This window comes from Delphinapterus leucas, chromosome 3 (genome assembly GCF_059928025.1).
Source record: "Delphinapterus leucas isolate spDelLeu-1000000601 "Yukka" chromosome 3, BTC_Dleu_Yukka2, whole genome shotgun sequence".
Taxonomy (NCBI): Eukaryota; Metazoa; Chordata; class Mammalia; order Artiodactyla; family Monodontidae; genus Delphinapterus; species Delphinapterus leucas.
Window position 1 is genome coordinate 118019436 of NC_143131.1, and position 17553 is coordinate 118036988.

General features: G+C 52.4%; 2 protein-coding genes across 2 annotated transcripts in view; one reads left to right on the forward strand and one right to left on the reverse strand.

The window, feature by feature from the left end:
- PSD2 (pleckstrin and Sec7 domain containing 2) overlaps positions 1 to 6162 on the forward strand; it is a 52376-nt gene extending 46214 nt beyond the window's left edge. Inside the window, exon 15 of the mRNA XM_022588947.3 lies at positions 1670 to 6162. Within this exon, the coding sequence (XP_022444655.1) occupies positions 1670 to 1879 (210 nt within the window). The 3' untranslated portion in view covers positions 1880 to 6162. The remainder of the gene's footprint in view (positions 1 to 1669) is intronic.
- NRG2 (neuregulin 2) overlaps positions 2498 to 17553 on the reverse strand; it is a 60374-nt gene continuing 45318 nt past the window's right edge. The window contains exons 6-10 of the mRNA XM_089909364.1: positions 15093 to 15195; positions 12806 to 12929; positions 12318 to 12445; positions 11249 to 11476; positions 2498 to 8358 (exon numbers count right to left, since the gene is read on the reverse strand). Coding sequence (XP_089765490.1) covers positions 7590 to 8358; positions 11249 to 11476; positions 12318 to 12445; positions 12806 to 12929; positions 15093 to 15195 — 1352 coding nt within the window. The 3' untranslated portion in view covers positions 2498 to 7589. The remainder of the gene's footprint in view (positions 8359 to 11248; positions 11477 to 12317; positions 12446 to 12805; positions 12930 to 15092; positions 15196 to 17553) is intronic.

A 17553-nucleotide genomic window follows, 5' to 3' on the forward strand; every position in this document is an offset into this window, starting at 1 on the left:
ACAAGTGGTGTCTTATTGCTGTTTTAATTTGGATTAATTTTTTTTAAAAAAATTGTGGTTAAAAAGCATAGCATAAAATCGATCATCTTAACGTCATCTTATCATCATTTTAAAGTATATAGTTCAGTAATGTTAAGGCTGTTCATGTTCTTGGGCAACCAATCTCCAGAACCTTCTCACCTTCCCAAACTGAAACTCTATAACTATTAAACAAAGACTCCTCAGCACCCTCCTCCCAGCCTCAGCCCCTGACAACAACAGTTCTACTTTCTGTCTCTATGAATGTGACTACTCTCTAGGTACTTCATATAAATGGAATCATACAGAATTTATGTTTTTGTGACTGACCTGTGTCACTCAGCACAATGTCCTCAAGGTTCATCCGTGTTGTAGCATATGTTAGTCCCTCCTTTTTAAGGCTGAATACTATTCTGTTGTATTTGTATACCACGTTTTGGCTGTCCTTTCATCGACTGATGGACATTTGGGTTGCTTCCATCTTTTGGCTACTGTGAATAATGCTGCCATGAACATGGGTGTGCAAATGTTTCTTTGAGATCCTGCTTTCAGTCCTGCTTTTATATCCAGAAGTGGAATTGCTGAATTGCATGGTAATATTATTTTTCACTTTTTGTGGAATAGCCGCACTGTTTTCCATGGTAGCTGTACCATTTTACATTCCACCAGTAGTGTACTTGGGTTCCAATTCTTCCACATCCTTACCAACACACTTCAACACACTTGTTACTTTCTGTTTTTTGGTTTTTTTTAATAAATTTATTTATTAGTTTGTTTTTATTTTTGGCTGTATTGGGTCTTTGTTGCTGCTCATGGGCTTTCTCTAGTTGAGGCAAGCGGGGGCTACTCTTTGCTGCGGTATGTGGGCCTCTCGCTGTCTTGGCCTCTCTTGTTGCAGAGCACAGGCTCTAGAGCGCAGGCTCTAGAGCGCAGGCTCAGTTGCTCCATGGCATGTGGGATCCTCCCGGGCCAGGGCTCGAACCCGTGTCCCCTGCATTGGCAGGCGGACTCTCAACCACTGCGCCACCAGGGAAGCCCTGTTTTTGTTTTGATAGTAGTTATCTTAATGTGTTTGAGGTGATAACTCATTGTGGTTTGGATCTGCATTTTCCTGACGAATAGTGATGTTGAGCATCCTTTTGTGTGCTTATTGGTCATTAGTATATCTTTTGTGGAGAAATGTCTATTGGAGTCCTTTGCCCATCCTGAAATTGGGCTGTTTTTGTTGTAGGAGGTTTTTTTTCCCCTTTAATATTCTGGATACTAGACCCTTACCAGATTTATGATTTGCAAATATTTTTTTCCCATTCTGTAGATTGCCTTTTCACTCTATTGACTGTGTCCTTTGATACAGAGAAGTTTTAAATTTTGATAAAATCCCATTTGTCTATTTTCACTCTTGTCTGTGCTTTTGGTATCATATCCAATAAGTCATTGCCAATTAATTTGGATTTTTAAAAATTATGAGTGAAATTTCTGTGCATGTCCCTTGCCTAATATTTTTATTGGGTTGTTTATCTCCTTTTTATTGATGTATGAGAGCTCTCTAAATATTAAGGAAATTAGTCTTTTGTTATATAAGATACATTTTTTCTCATTTTGTTGTTTGTCTTTTGACTTTGTTTTTGGCCTTTCTCTGCCCTTTCCCCAGAAAAGCCGTTATGAGACCTACATCCACCTCCTGGCTGTGAAAATCAAAGTGGGCTCAGATGATCTGGAGCGGATTGAGGCCCGGCTGGCCACCCTGGAGGGGGATGACCCTTCTCTCCGCAAGACACACTCGAGCCCTGCCCTCAGCCAGGGCCATGGAACTGTGACTGGCAGCAAAGCCACGAGGGATAACACTGGGCCTGATACTTAGCTGGCATGGATGGGCAGGTCCCAGAGGCAGGCAATGCCCCCAGAGGGGTCAGTGAGCACAATTCCAGCCAGGGGCCACTCGGATCAGCTCCAGGCAGTTGTTGGGCAGCCAGGGGAGTGTGGAGAGCCCTGTGGGCCAAGGAGATGGAGATGCTATTCATGGTGTCGATCTTGCATCCTGGGGCTGCTCTGGGCCTCCGACCCTCTCCCCAGCTCTCACATCCCTCTTCACCCCAGAGCCTCATTTTCTAGGCCAGTTGTGTGCATGCTCTAGACATCATCTCAAGAAGTGGGAAGGGTGGTTGACTTCCCAGGCTCTCCTCTTCTCACAAGTTCCTCCCTTCATCTCCCTTGTTTCCGAGGGCAGGTCTTGACCCCAGGTCTCAGCTTGGACTCCCACCCTTTCTCCTCCTCCTTCCTCTGAGTTGACCAGCAGCAGGTCTGCAGACCACCAGCACTATCCTCTCCTCCTCCACTCAGCAGCCTTGGGAACCACACCCCATTCTCCTGCCTCACCTGGCAATAACCCAGGACCCAGGCCTGTCCCTCAGTGCCAAGCTCTCTCCACTCAAGTGTGTGTCCACCTCATCTTCCATCCATCGAGGCCACTACTGCTTTCTTTTATATGGACATAAATGTATATATATAAGAATTATATATATATATATATATAAGGAACCCCTTTAGAGATGGTTTTGGAACTGGTATCAGTTAGAGGATGAAATAAGAGGTAGGAAAAGCCTATTTCAGAATGCACTTGTTAGCAAGGAGGGCTGCTCTCTGGCCCCTGGAGGCCCTGACACTCTGGGAGGGAAGGTAGAGATAGTATGACCTCCTCTCACCCTATTTCCCCCTCTTCCGGCTGACCTGTGACTTAAACTGCTCTTACAGTTAATGCTTTGGAATAAATAGTGTGTGTGTGTGCTGCCCCGTCTGTCCCACAGGCATCCTGGGGTGTGAGTGGGATGGGACCGTGGCCCTGTTTATATTTTGGTCTTTATGTTGGTGCTGCCGGGTCTCTGAGCTCCAGAGGTGGCCTCTTGTACAAATCTACTGCTACAGGAATAAAAGACACTCTGCCTTGCAAATAGCCATTTGTCAACAAGCCCAAAGATGTTTGGTGGGGGAAGGTTATGGAAGCCATTAATTCTTGGTCTTGGGAAAAGGTGGAATGACAAGTTGTTGATTGTTTTTTAGGTTGCTATTTCTCGTACTCTTCTAGTGACTCAGAAACGCTAGTGAAGGACATGTCTGGGAAGAATAATTTTCCATGTGATGATCACAGACTGGCATCCTTTAAACCCTGCAGTCCTCAGACTGACAGTGGTGGGGGTGATGGCACCTGCAATACAGCTGTGATGAGCAAATCCTTTCTATTTTTAAAATAGATTACTGTAGTTTGGCCAGCAATTTGACCTCAGTGGTAACATATTTAGTTAATAAGCCAACCTTGCAACTAAGCAGCCAACGTTTACAAGCCCACTCACATTTGATACAAGGGGCCTGTGAGCCTGTGGAGAGATGTAGTGATTTAAATCCAGGTTATTTAATTTGGATCAGCTGAGTGTATTTTATAACCAAACCATCTGGCACCTTCATTTTGCTGAGTGGAAGTAAATGTTCATTTAAGTGAAATTGAAAGAGCAATGTGGCAACATAAAAAAGCTCTCTCTACTTTTTTCTCTGTCCTTTTCTCAAAGGTCCTTTGAGTTTGGGGTCAGCTTCCCACCCTCTACCTCATGAGGGTGGGTGAGTGAAAGCAGAGGAGCAGGCTCCATCCGCTGCAGACACGTGTGCTTCCCTGAGCACTAGCTGTGCCTCCCATCAGTAAAAAAACTTTTAGTTCACTTTCTTAATTGTATAATTATTTATTGTAAATTATATACGTGTACTACTGTACTAAAATATTATGTACATTATAAAACATACACAAAAGTAGAAATTTTAAAAAGATGAGTTGAAAATAAATCTAAAGCAAAGTTTTTTTTTTTCTGCATTCTAATGGACCATCATATTCCCTCCACAACCTCTGCCCCTAATATGTCCATTTTCCAGGACTGTCCAAATCCAGAGACTTGGAGGACTGCAGGTGAGATGTGATAAGTGGTTTGCGCCACCTGGTGGTCCTGGGAAGTGTCCGTGGGCTCAGGGACTCCTGGGGGCCGACCCTTGAGGACAGCGTCTCTTGAGCCTCCATCCTCTCATTCAGTGAAGGTGAACAGTGCTGCACACTGTGCTGGGTGCTGGGGATACTGTGGTGAGAAAAGGATTGACCAGGTCCCTGTCCACACGGGGCTCACAGTCTAGTGGGGAGGGGGACAGAGAGTCACCATTTCCATTTGGGACTCTGGAAGGGCTGGGGAGACAAGCCAAAAATGACCTGGCAGAGAGAAGAAAAAAGAATTGGAGAAGTGGGGAAGACTGACTCAGGAAGCCACCCGAATGTCCTAAGTGCTCCTGGGGGACAGGGTAGTAGTAAGAAAGTCACTTAACAGGGCTATACCTCTTCCTGACAGGCCATACTAAAGATGCCCCAAAGGCAGAATTTGAGAGGTGAGTAGAAAAGGGGCCTCTCTGGCCACACCTGCTCCTAGGTTCCATTCACACCTGTGAACGAATAGGTGGCTGATATGATGGGGAGTCAAGGAAACTGATTCGGTTCTGGCCTTAGACTCTCAGCAGGTAACTTAGAATCCAGAGCAGATAATGAAGGTACCAAATGGGGTCATGTGAAAGTCAATGAGTTAATCAAGGGGCCATTCAGAATTACTTGGGGTTACATAGAGGTAGATGGGCTCCCTGGGGGCCATGGAGGTGGTTTCTGACTAAAAATTTTGAAGGTAAAAACTTAGGGCCCTCAGAAGGGTCAAATGAGGATACTAAACTGGGTCATGAAGAGGTCAGTGGGTTCACCAAGAGGTCATTCAGAATTACTTGGGGTCACATAGAGGTCAATAGGTTCACCAAGAGGTCATCCAGAATTACTTTGGGTTACATAGAGGTCGGTGTGCTCATTGGAGTCATGGAAGTGGTTTCTGAGTGAAAATTTAGAAGGTATTGGCAACTCAGGCCCTCAGAAGGGTCAAATGAGGACAATAAACTGGGTCATGAAAAGGTCGATGGGTTCACCAAAAGGTCATTCAGAATTACTCAGGGTCATACAGAGATCATAAATCACATAGAGGAATTACTGGCTCTCAGAAAATTTTAGAGGCAATTTAGAGGCAATAGCAAACTCAGAGCCGGCACAGGGATCTGGATGGGATCATCAGGGGCTAGAGAAGTCAGTGATTTGCAGGTTTGTGTAGCATTTAGTTCATTAATTTCCTTTTTTTCTTTGTAACAGGTACTTTTTCTCCCAGCGTCCCCACATGAATATGTGTCTAGTTCTTTACTTTTCTCCATCACTTCCCTTTCATCCAGTTTTTGCCACTGTCTGTGTGACTCAAGAATGCAAGGCACAGGATATGGTCATCATCATCATCAAATTAGCCCTTAATAGACATCTCTCATGTGCCAGAAGCAATCCCGGGCGCTCTATATAATCTCCACAGCAACCCTTTGAGGTAGGTATTAGCATCACCATTTCCCAGCTGAGCCAAGTGCAGCCTAGAGAAGTCACACAGCTAGTGAGGGGCAGAGCTGGAATTTGAACTAAGGCCCTGTTGATACCTAAGCCCTTTCAACCCTAAGCCTCTCTGTCCTGCCCATGTGTAGGTCTCTGAGCTGACTACACACATTCCGGGCTCATTTGTGCACACACCCACACGTCAACCACGGGAGCTCTTTGGATAGCTGACTCCTTTGTGTCTGGTTGGAACCTGATGGTTCCTGGTGCTGGGCATTGGCTTAGTAACATTAATCAATGAGGGGAAAGGCTCACCCTGGACACCGTCTGCCTTCTCCATGCCTGAAACCATGTACCCTTCATCAGGGACTGCAAGTTTAGACAGGCCCTGGCTTTGAGGGGATATAAAAAAAAACCAACACCCTGTGGGCTTACAAGCTGCAGCAGCTCTGGTCCTCCTGGCAGCTGAGGGTACCCATTATGCCACTTTTCATGTCCACACATTGCCTGTGACACGCCTGAGGCCCCAAGGGTCATCTTGCCTCAGCTGCTTCAGTGCCAACCTCACAACCCTTCCCTCCTCACCCACCTAGGCCCAGAAACTCTTGCCTCATTCTGGCCCCTGTAGCTCCAGGGCAGGAACTGGGCCAGGGCTCTGAGGCTGAGCTCGAAGCAGAGTAATCTGCGTCAGCCCCTTGGCCAGGTTCCCCAGCAGCGGGGGGTGGTGGGTGGGGAGCTGGGGGACAACTTGTGAACGTTCTTAGAACAGGGAGGAGGGCTGGAGCCTGTCCTGGGAGTCGAAGGCAGGGAGATTGAAGGGAGGGTCTCTTCTCCCAGGGACTGCTCTGGCCCTCTCCAACCTCCACACCAACATCCATCCATCTCTATCACAGGTCTTCATCCTCTGTCTCCCTCCTCACCTGGGGGCTAGGCACACGCAGTCAAACATTAGTTATTACTGATTTTATTTATAATATAAAAATGTTCAAGTGTCAACAGTCAGGTGTTTGGACATTTCAAGGGGCAGGTTTCCCATTTGCTTAGGATTTTTTTTTGTTTTTAAACAATTACCTTTTTGACAAATTAGCAGTGGACCCAGTTTTGGAGGGTGGCGAGGTCAGGGCTGGAGAGGGAGTGGAAGTCATGGGTGGGCTAGAGGCTGGGAGTTGGGCTGTGAGAAGGAAATGGTGTTACTTTATTGCTAAGAGGGGAATCAAATACACTGTCGAGTGGCTCTTCTCGGTCCCAGCGTGACCATGCATCCAATCTAAAGAATCTGAAATGCAAAGGACATGCAGGCATAAAATAGAAAAGACGACCTGTAAACGAAGGTGCTGCAGAGGACGGAGGGGCGTCCTGGAGGCCATAGGGGAGGAGGAGCCACGAACATTGGGGCCCTGGCAGAGCTGCCCCCTCCCAGGGCCGAGGCTGTTGGGAAGACCTCTTTCTCAGTGCGCCCCTCCCTTAGCAGCTGTGAGGAGTGGGGAGGCCCCCTCCCCATTCTGGTTGCTGTCGCTGGACCTTAGTCTCCCCCTGGACGTTACCTGACCCCAACTCTAGCTCCAAACCTAGGATCCCCGCCCTCTCCTCAAGGGGCCCAGGACTCCAGATCTTGCACTGGGGCAAAGCTACTCCGGACCTCATGTCGTTCGTTGGGGCCCCCAGCCTCACGCCCACCCAAACCCAATCCCGCAGCCTCCTCTCTCCTGCTTTCTCTCACCACCACCTCCCACGACCCCAGCCAGCTTGGGATCCTACATTCCCCCACCCCGCAACCCAGACTTCTCTCCAGGAGCTCCAGATTAGCGTACAGCAAAAGGCACCACAATATAGGTTTCTATTAAAGAGTCAAAAAATTGGCCCATCTCTCTTTTTTTTTGTTGTTTCTTTTTTTTTTTTCCGAAGCTGTAAATCAGGATGTCACATATAAATAGTTTCCCTATAAAAACGTCTTTGCCGTTAGCTAGTATTATAAGACAATTTTTGCTAAAATGAAAATAAAACATTTTGTTATACCTTTTTCCTTTTATAGAAAATAAAAATATTTTTATTTCTTTTTTTCCCTCCTTTCTCTCTCCAGTCGGCGGTCTCTGTTCTCCTTAAAGACAGTGGGGCGGGCGAGGCGGAGGGGGCAGCGGGGGCCCTAGAGGGGCCCCGAGTCCTGCTTGGCCCGCGGGGGCGGCCCGCGGCTGTGTCTGCTGCTGGCCCGCGTGCTGTGGCTGTCCAGGGAGTAGTAAGTCCTGCTGTCGGCCGCCGGGCAGAGCGGCGGCGAGTCCGAGCGCAGCGCGTCGTGCGCCGCACGCAGGCCGAGGAAAGGCGTGCTCTCGGCCGCCAGCGCCCCGTCCGCGTCGTCAGCTTCGTCGTCCGAGGCGGAAGCCGAGCCGCCTCCCGAGCCGCTGCTCAGCGACAGCGAGTCCCGCGCCGCGCGTGCGCGCTGCGCCGCCAGCCCGTTGAGGCGCGAGCGGCGCCAGCGCCGGGGTCCAGCAGACGTCCTACGGGACGCGCCGCGGGCGCGCGGCCGCGGCGGCGGCGGGGGCGCGCACTCCTGCGTGGTCTCGTACTCGTCGTCCTCGGGGATGCGGAAAGGGCTGGCGGGCAGACTGCCCAGGCTGCCGCCTAGGGCGCAGGCCCCGCGCCGCGGCCCCGGTCCCGCCGTGGGGTAGTAGTAGCTGTCGTAGCTGCGCTGCATGTCCGCACCGGTCCCGGGCCCTGGACCGGGGCCGGGGGGCGCCGGGTGCCGCAGGAGCGGCTGCTGCTCCGCCAGGCGGTAGCTGATGGGCGCGGCCGGCGGCAGCGACACGGCGTGCGCCGAGTTGGGGGACGTGATCTCGAAAGTCGGCACCTGCGTGGCCAGCGAGTAATGGAAGTCCACGGGAGAGAGGCGCGCGGGCGTGGTCAGGGCCGACACATACCTGCGGGGAGAGGCAGAGACGTGGGCCGGTGGCCAGGGGATGAGGCGGACCTGATGCAAAGCAGTGGTCTTGCCCAGGATCCCTCTTACAAGAACCATGCTGGTATTCCTCAGTGACCGTAATAAATTTCCTTAATTTCTCTGAGCCTCAGTTTGCTTATCTGTGAAACGGGAGTAACCACAGTGCTCATTCCGTAGCGTTGTTGGATGATTCCATAAACGTATCAGTGGTCCTTGGCTGTGGGGATGCTCACAGTCACCAGTGTTCCTGAATGGTTACTTCGGGTGAGGCTAAGGCTGGGGCATTTTACATGTGTGATCTCATCTAATACAGTAATTCTATAAGAGGCTTCTGTTAGTCCCGTACTACACACGTGAGGAAACAAACTCAGAATATTTAATTGACTTACTCAAGGTTCACACAGCCAGGAAGTGGTTGAGCTGGGATGTGAACCCAGGCCAGGCAGGAACCAGAACTCATACTGCCCAATTCCTCATTCTAGTCCCTGCATTCAGCCACCCCTGTGACTTGGACTTACCTCCCCTCCGGGACAGTTCATCCCATGGCTGATGGCTACAGTGGGGAAATATTTTCCTTTTTAAGTTGAAGCTAGAAGCTGCCTCAGGGAAGTGACTGCTCCCACCTCAGTTAGGGTCCTCAGCCCAGAGCTCACAGTTACCAAGACCTCACTGAAGTGACTCTGCTTGGGGCTAAAGATCACCAGTTCCTTCAAAAGTTTGCCCTTGCTATTATCTCCCACTCTGGGTCCCAGGCACCTGTCCCTTTTCTTTCTCCACATTTCCCTTTCTGAGTCAACTGGCCTCTTGCCCAACCATTATCCACCTCAGGACAGGGACCACCCACCTCCCTGCCTCTCTTCCCACCTGTAAAGCTGGGCACCTCATTGCTCTCCAGAGTCCCCATTACTGTTTTTCAGAATCATCTGACTCCTCTCTCTTCCCTCTCCCACATGCACATCCATCACGTCCTACCCATTCCCTTTCTCCTGGAATACCCTCCACCCTGCTCCACTCCATCCTGGGACTAGATGTTCACTCTGGTCATTCCGCCACCCCAGTGTCTTTCCTCCTTCAGCCTATGCAGTTCCCAGAACAATCTTTTTTTGGCCACGTGGCATGTGGGATCCTAGTCCCCCTACGAACCTGCGCCCCCTGCAGTGGAAGCATGGAGCCTCAAACCACTGGACTGCCAGGGAATTCCCTCCCAGAGCAATCTTTTAAAGTCATATCTCTGCTTTAGGAGGCCCTTCCTGCTTACCCACCCAGGGCCACTGGCCATCTATCTGGCCCCAGCCCGCCTGTTCAGGCCCAGCTGCACTCTCCTCACAGCCTACCCTGCTCTAGGTACCTCACCAGCCATGTCCTTAGTGCCTCTGCTGGAACAGCTCAAGTTGTTCCCCTTGCCTGGAAGTCTTTCCCTGCCTTGCCTCTCTACCTCCCATCCATTAAGGCAGGGGTCCCCAACCCCCAGGCCGCGGACCAGTACCCGTCTGTGGCCTGTTAGGAACCAGGCCGCACAGCAGGAGGTGTGTGGCCGGAGCGACTGAAGCTTCATCTGTATTTATAGCCACTCCCCATGGCTTGCATTACCACCTGAGCTCTGCCTCCTGTCAGCATTATGGTGAGTTGTATAATTATTTCATTATATATTACAATGTAATAATAATAGAAATAAAGTGCACAATAAATGAATCATCCCGAAAACATCCCCCCACCCCCGTCTGTGGAAAAACTGTCTTCCACAAAACCGGTCCCTGGTGCCAAAAACGTTGGGGACTGCTGCATTAGGAAGTCCTATTGCTCTTGTTACTACTAACCATAGCTCCACCTAGTGAGCACCAGCGCCACGCCAGGTAAAAGGTGAAGAGCTTTGCGCATGATCTTAGGGTGGCCTTCATAAGAACCATGCACTATAGGTGTAATGCTCCCTGTTCTATAGCTGAGGAAACAGGCACAGAGGTGATCAACCTGCCCCAAGTCACACAGGTGGTGGGGCTGAGCTTGGAAAGGTTGGTCTTGGAAAACCTAGCTGCTTCCCAGAGCCTGCCGTCAGACTGGGTTTCTCTGCCCTGGTGGGGTGCCCTATGCTTAGCACTTTCCATAGGCAGCTGTGAGCTTCAGTGGTTTTGTGTCCATGACCGGCACGGAGTAGGCTGAATTGAAGCCTTCTCCACCCCAGCCTGGAGTTCCTAGTACCATGCCCCTTTTTCTGCTCTCCTCCCACAGATCTCAGTTGCCAAGGGGAGAGCAAGATGGAGGCTGGCCCCCTGCAACTCCTGGCTTGGAGTCAGGGAAGAAGGGAAGGTTCCTGGTTCTCACTGCATTCATTGCTCAGGAACCCAATGGCATCTTGATCCATGGGGGCCTAGTTGCTGATACTTCCAGGGCCTTCAGGCATTCTTGGCTCATTCCCATCCTGCACTCACCGGTTTACTCACAGACAGCCTCCCCTCCCACTCTTCAGTCTGCTCAATCTTGGTGTCTGTTTCTCCCGGGACATGGGTCCTCTAGGTGACACCAGGGTAGGGCAACTGTATGTTCTGGTTTGTCCAGGCCAGACCCTGTTTGTTCCTGATGTTCTACTGCAATTATTAATAACATCACCTTCTACTCTGAAAAGTGTCCTAGTAGAACAATTAAATTAAATGGTCATAACACACCAGGGTCTACTGGCTGTAGTCCCAGCCTGTCATTAACATGTTGATGACCCCGAGCAGACCATTTAACTTTTCAGGGACCTTGCTTGCGCATCTGGAAAATGGGGATGAGGCTCTTTGGAGTGTTTCTGAGGTGACCTAAGGGTCAGCCCTGGGTCAGTGGTGCCAGCTCTCTGGCTACAGTGGGGCACAGGTCACGGGGTAGGAACTGACCTCTCGCTGTGTGGGGAGTCACGCAGGGAGTCTATGGAGTCGTGGTAAGGTGGCACAGCAGCCCTGCGCTGCTCCTCTAGGCTGTAGGCTGCCGCCCGCCGTGCCCGCGCCTCCACACACGCTGGGCTGTTGCACTTGCTGGTGCCCACTGATGACAGCATGATGCCCGATTGGGAGTCGGAGGTCAGGCTCTCAGAATGTTCCAGGCTCCACGTGTGGCTCTCATGCCTGGAGAAGCCAGGTGGAAGTGAGGTGAGGTCAGGAAGGGGCCGGGCAGCCCAGCACGTGTGGTCCCAGGCCCACCCCTTCCCTGGTTCTTCATTCCATCTCAGGCTCCCTCAGCTCACTGCCCTTCACTCTGGGCTGATGTGTAACATCATAAATGCCAAACCCCGATTTTGGGAAGAGGAGAGCTGGAGGCCTGTGGATGGGTGAGCTGCAATGTGCAGAGGCCTCTTCCTTTCCTCTCTGCAACCAACCTCTCCTTAGCCTCCCTGTCTGGGACCCTTCCACTCCCATGGTCCTTAGCCACTTGCCTTAAGAGCCCAGCCCCAGTGGCCTATATATGGGGACCCTGCCTATTCTGTGCTGCTCCCCAGGGAAGAAAGGGGCCAACCACGTTCTTTCTTGAGCTGTCTGAGCCTGTGTGCTTGTGTGGAGAGAGGAGGCTAAGGTGGACTAGGTTCATGTGGGAAACCCAGGAGAGGGCGTCAAATGGCTGTGGGTATCCGAGTGAGCAGGTGCTTTATGCCAGTGAAGTGGTGCCGATGAGGCCCAAACAAAACCAAATGTCAGGTGGGAGCACAGTGATGCTGCTGTTCCTCTGGGGCTGGTTTAGACTAGAAAAGGGAATCTGGTCTGTGAGGACCTGGATGTACGTTTGGTGGTGGGTTCTGGTTTGAAGCCCCCCATCCTCCACCCTCCTGCTCACAGGGACCCTCAATACAGAGCCCAGCCTGGCTGGGGAGTTTGGTGTGTGTCCCCAGGCAGGTGTGTGGTGCGCATGTGCACGCCCTGAGGGTGTGCATACAGGAGTCTGCAAGGCTGCGTGGGCCTTGGTGGTGCCCACCTGTGGCTGGAGGTGGGCGTGGCTGTGGAGCAGTGGTGAGAAGGAGAACAGGAGTGGCTCCCAGAGAAGGTGGTCTCCGTTTCCCTCCGGATGACATGGTCTGTGGCTGGCACATTCTTGGAGATATACTGGAACAGACAGAGGGTTTTTTGGCAGGGGGGCAGTTAGTGACAGATGACCAAGTTGACCCTCCTTCCTGGTGGGCAGGGGAAGTGAGGCAGTAAGCTCCAGGTTGCAGGGGCGGTGGTGGTCCACTGGATAAGCAACTCGGTGTTAGGGCAGCAATGGCCCCTGGAAATCAATCCCCCGACCTCCCTTAAGGAAGTGGGCCAAGCGAGGCTAAGTCATCCTGGTGAGGCAAGGCTAGGCTAGCAGGCAAGGCTGAGCACAGGATGGGCCGGCCGCCTCCCTGGCCCATTCTTGCAGGGGGCATAAGAAGGCGGGCTACACAGCAAGGGGTCAGAGTGGGGCCTGGGAACACCACTCACGTCTGCCATCTGGATCTCCTCAGGGTCCAGCCGGGGGTGGCTGGGCCCATTGGCCAAGCTCCGGTTCTGGTGGGCTGGACACATGTTCTGTCGAAGGTGGTTATGCATCTGCTTCCGCTGTTTTCTGCACAGGGGAAGGTGCATTAGCCTGACACCCCCTCCCCGCCTCCCCTGGCACACACGAAGTATGAGCTTCCCTAGCTGTTACTCCAGGGGACTAGTCTACGTGTGCCGGGACTGGACTGCCGTGGCAGTCTCCTGCTACTGCTCTTTCCTGTGCTCAGGCTGCCTTCAGCCAGGACCCCTTCAATCAACCCCCTACATCATCACTACCAGGCGGAATTCAGCAGGACCTGAGCGTAGTGGTAATGAGCTTTGGCTCTGCTGAGAGAGCAGAACTCTACTACTTTCTAGCTGTGTAACTCTGGGCAAATTACTTAAACTATCCATGTTTCACTTTCCTCATCTGTAAAACGGACTGATCATCTACGCATTCCAAAGACCATTGAGGATTAAGAGTAGATAAAATATTCAAGCACAGTGCTGGCCCACTTCACGCATTCATTTATTTGGTATCTATTGGGTTTTTACTATGTGCCAGATGCTGTTTTGGAGCAGAGGAGACAGATATGGTTCCTGCCCTCATGGAGCTTGCAGGCCAGTAGGGGAGGCAGGTGATAAATGCATAAACAAATAAACAAACAAGATACTTTCAGCAAAGTGCTATGGAGAAAATAAAACAGGATGCTGTGGTCAGGGAGTCAAGACCTGTGGGGCTACTTCACTTCGGCACCTAGTAAGTGCTCAATACATTTGTTTTGTAATCAACAAGTTTAATCAATGTCACTCCCCTGTTAAAGCCCCTTCATTGGGCTTCAGAATCCTGTTTCCTCTCCCCAGCCCTGTCTCTCACTGCCCTTTCCCCACCCCAGCTTGCTGCATCCTTGGAGGGCTTGTTTCTGATCCTACACTGTGCCTCTCTGGCCTCTGGGCCTTTGCATCCAATTGCAGCACATTCTCTGCCTCTTCACCTGCTAACTCCTGCTCATCTCTCAGGCCCGACCTAAATGCACCTTTCTCAGGGAAACCCTCCCTGCCCTCTAGCTGAAGTTAGGCACCCCTGAAATACATCCTGTAACACTGGACCTCTTGCTTAGAGCACTGGCCATGCGCCTGGTACAGGGCCTGGTGTCCAGCAGGCATTGAATGAAAGTTTGTTGAAGAAATAAGTAAATATAGTAGGGGTTAGAACATGAGGCTTGCTTCTCCCCCCAGTTCTTGGCCTCAATTTTCCTGTGTGGGCCCAGTCTCCTCCTGTGGGCTCCCTGAACCCTAAACCCCAAGGCTGGCAGGGCCTTAGATCTCATAGATAGGGGCAGCAGGAGTCAAGACCCAGGGGCTCAGTCCCCCAAATGGTGGCTATGCCCAGACTCTTGCTTTCCGCATTAAGAACAGATATGACAAACTCTTTCTGTACCACATCACTCTACAACCTGCAATGGCTCCCTATCATCTGTAGGATAAACCCAGGTCCCCAAGCTTGACATTCAAGGCCCTGTGGTGCCATGCAGGTTCCAGCTGTTCTTTTAGACTCATGCACCTTTTTAAAATTGACCCCAGCCCTTTGCTCCAGCTAGCCTCGGCTGCTCAAGCTCCATGAACACAGCTGACCCTCTCCTGCATTTGTCCTTTAGCTTGCACTCTTCTACTGGAATTGTCCAGCCCCTTTCCTCGCTCCAAGGTTCTGATGCCACCTTTCCTTTGCCCAGGGGTGGCCCAACCCCATCTTCTCTGTATTCCTGCTTGGACTGCTCCTAGGTGGGATTAGGCAGTGCCCTGTGAGGTCTCTTTTTCCCCTGAGAAGGTGCCTCCCTCTCTGTGCTTGCCCACCCCCAACACTGCCCCAGTGCCTGCCTCCTTGACAGGGCAGATCCTCCCTCACAGGATCCTCTGAGGTACTAGAGGATCACACTCATTTTATAGATGAGAACTCAGAGAAGCTCATCCGTTTCCTCAGGGTCACAGGAAATGCCCGAGCTGAATTAGAACCCAGATCTATCTTCCTCCACCGCCTGGGCTTATGACCGTTCTTGTGCAGTCCTCTGGGGCCTGTCTACCCCACCCTCTGCTCCTGCTTCTTGGCCCAGCCCTTTGGCCCCTCACCAGCTGCAGAAGGGGGCAGAGGGGCATAGGAATGGGGGAGGCTCCGCCAGGCACGGTGTGGTGGAGAGGAGAGCCTGTCCCCACAAAAGCAGTCCCTGGTTGCTCTGAGTGCCCGACAACTCACTTGGTCTTGCAGTAGGCGACCACGCAGACGATGCCCACGACCAGCAGAGCCACGCAAATGCCGGTGATAGTCAGGACCCTTTTCTGGTACAGCTCCTCGGCTTCTGCAGAGGTAGAGGGCGTGAGGGGGCAGGGTGGGAGGCAGACCCGTAGAGACAGTGCTGCAGACCGTCCCCCTGCCCCGCAAACCCCAGGCTCTCTCCAGCTCAGGTGCTGCCCGGCTCCCATCCATCTCACCCCTCCCCAGCTAGTTCCCTCCTTCCTGCTTTCCTGAACTCCACCCACCTGTGGATCTCATCACAATTGACTACACCTGAGTTCACCTTCCCAAACCCGTGCTCTGCCTGGAGCATGTGAGTGGAAAATGCAGGGGGATGGGTGGAGGAGGTGGGATGGAGGTGAAGTTCCCAAGGTCATAGGGGAGGGCAACCCACTATGGCCTGGTGGCTGCAAAGAGCCTTGATGGGCTGGGGGAAGCCGGTCTTCATGGTGGTGAACATGCTGACCCTGGGCAAAGGCCTGGCTGGCCACTTTGGCTTCCTTAAGAAGGTGGAGAGTGGCTTGTTCTGGGCTGGAGACAGGACATGAGGCCCAGAGGCTGGACTTAGGAGGGATGCCAGGACCAAGAGCAGGAACAGAGCAGACCAGGCCCACAGAGGCGGGAGAGGGGAGAAAGGCCTTGGTTTATCCCTGCAGCTTGGTCAGGGTTGTGGCCCTGGCCCACTCCAGCTCTCCCCGTCTCTGCTTGTCAGAGACCCACGAGTGGCAGCACAGCCCCCTGGCGCCTAGGACAGCCCTTGTGCTCAAGGAGCAGCCTCCACCCTTCTGAAGGAGCTGAGTTAGGATGGGCCTCAAAGCCCTCAAAAAGACCCAACTATCCCCTCTACCTCTACTCCCACTTTTTGGCGGGGCAACCCCTACGCTTCTAGAACAGAGAAAGCCTGGAGGAAACAAAGGAAAAAGGTGACAGCACCAGACATGGTCAAGGCCTACAGCCTAGACATCCCGCCCTTGCTCCGGCTCCCATCTGCTGGCCGGCCCCTCCCCATCGCTCCCCTCCCACCAGCACAGGGATAAGTGGGGGTGGGACCCAAAGCCTTGGTGGAGCCCTGGGCAGTGTCCCTAAGCCCCCAGGCTTGCAGGGTCTCCTGTGGCAAAGGTACGCCCAGCAGCAAACACTGGGTACAAAGCCCCAGGCACACATACCTGGAGGACTGTGCCCGTCTGACACACAGACAGACCCTTCACAACAATACACATGGCCGCCACGCACGCGATCACACCCACTGACATAGTCATGCAGAGTCTTGAACATACAGCCCTCCACCCCAGATCCCCACCTCCAGGCTCTGTGGTCCTCGTCCTGCCTCCGGTTCTCATCCCCAGCCACGCCTCAGTCCTCCACTCAGGCCTCTGTCTCCATCACTCCTTTGAGACCGCTCTGGTCATGGTCACCAACAACCCCCCCGCTGCCAAGTCTGTGGTTCGCTTCCCTCTCAGCAGACTCCCCCTGCTGGGCCCACTTCCCGGGATGGTCTTCCCTCCTGGGTTTCCTCCCCCTGCACTGGCTCATCTCTCTGTCTCAGCTGCTACTTCCCCCTCTTCCATGTGGGCTGCAGGGTCCAGGCCCAGAGCTCTCAGGCTTCTTCCTCTCTCCACCTGCCCTTTCTCCCTCCGTCATCTCACCCAGACTCAGACTTGAAATACCATCTGTATGCAGCTGAATCTCACATTTCTCTCTCCTGCCCTGACCTCTTCCGGAGCTCCAGATTCCTACATCCAAGGGCCATGGCCAAGCAGAAGCACTGATTCCCCACCCTCGTTCCCTGCTCTTCCCATCTCTTCAGTGGCGACACCACCTTTCCTGTTAAGCCAGCCCCAGACCTTAGAATCATTCCTGATCTTCCCACCCACTCTGGTACCTGATCCATCAGCAAGTCGTCTCAGCTCTCCCTCCAAGTAGATCCCAGATCTGACCACTTCCCCCATTTCCACTGCTTCCAGCTTCATCCAAGATGATGCCATCTCTCACTCGACAGCTGCCCGCTTCTGACTGGTTTCTCTGCTTCTATTCCTCCACACCCTGTCCCCTCACCCAGTCTATCCTCTGCCCCAAAGCCACATTGATTTCCAACGATAAAGCAGATCATTTTACTCCTCTGCTTAAAAACCCACAATGGCATCCCCCTGCGATTCAAATACAACCACAAGCCTTACCATGGTCCACGAGGCCCAGGGTCACCTGGTCCCTTCTTCTAGATCCCACCTGTAGTCTTCTTCCCCATGTCTGCTGTGCTCCAGAGGCACTGGCAGTCTTTCCATCCATCGAACAAGGCAGGCCCATCCACATCATCCTTAACTTGCTGTGCCCCCTGCCTCAAACACTCTCCCCCGATTGTTTGCAGGGCTGGCTGCTTCTCGTCAGGTTCTAGCTCAAATGTCACCTCATTGGACAAGGCTTC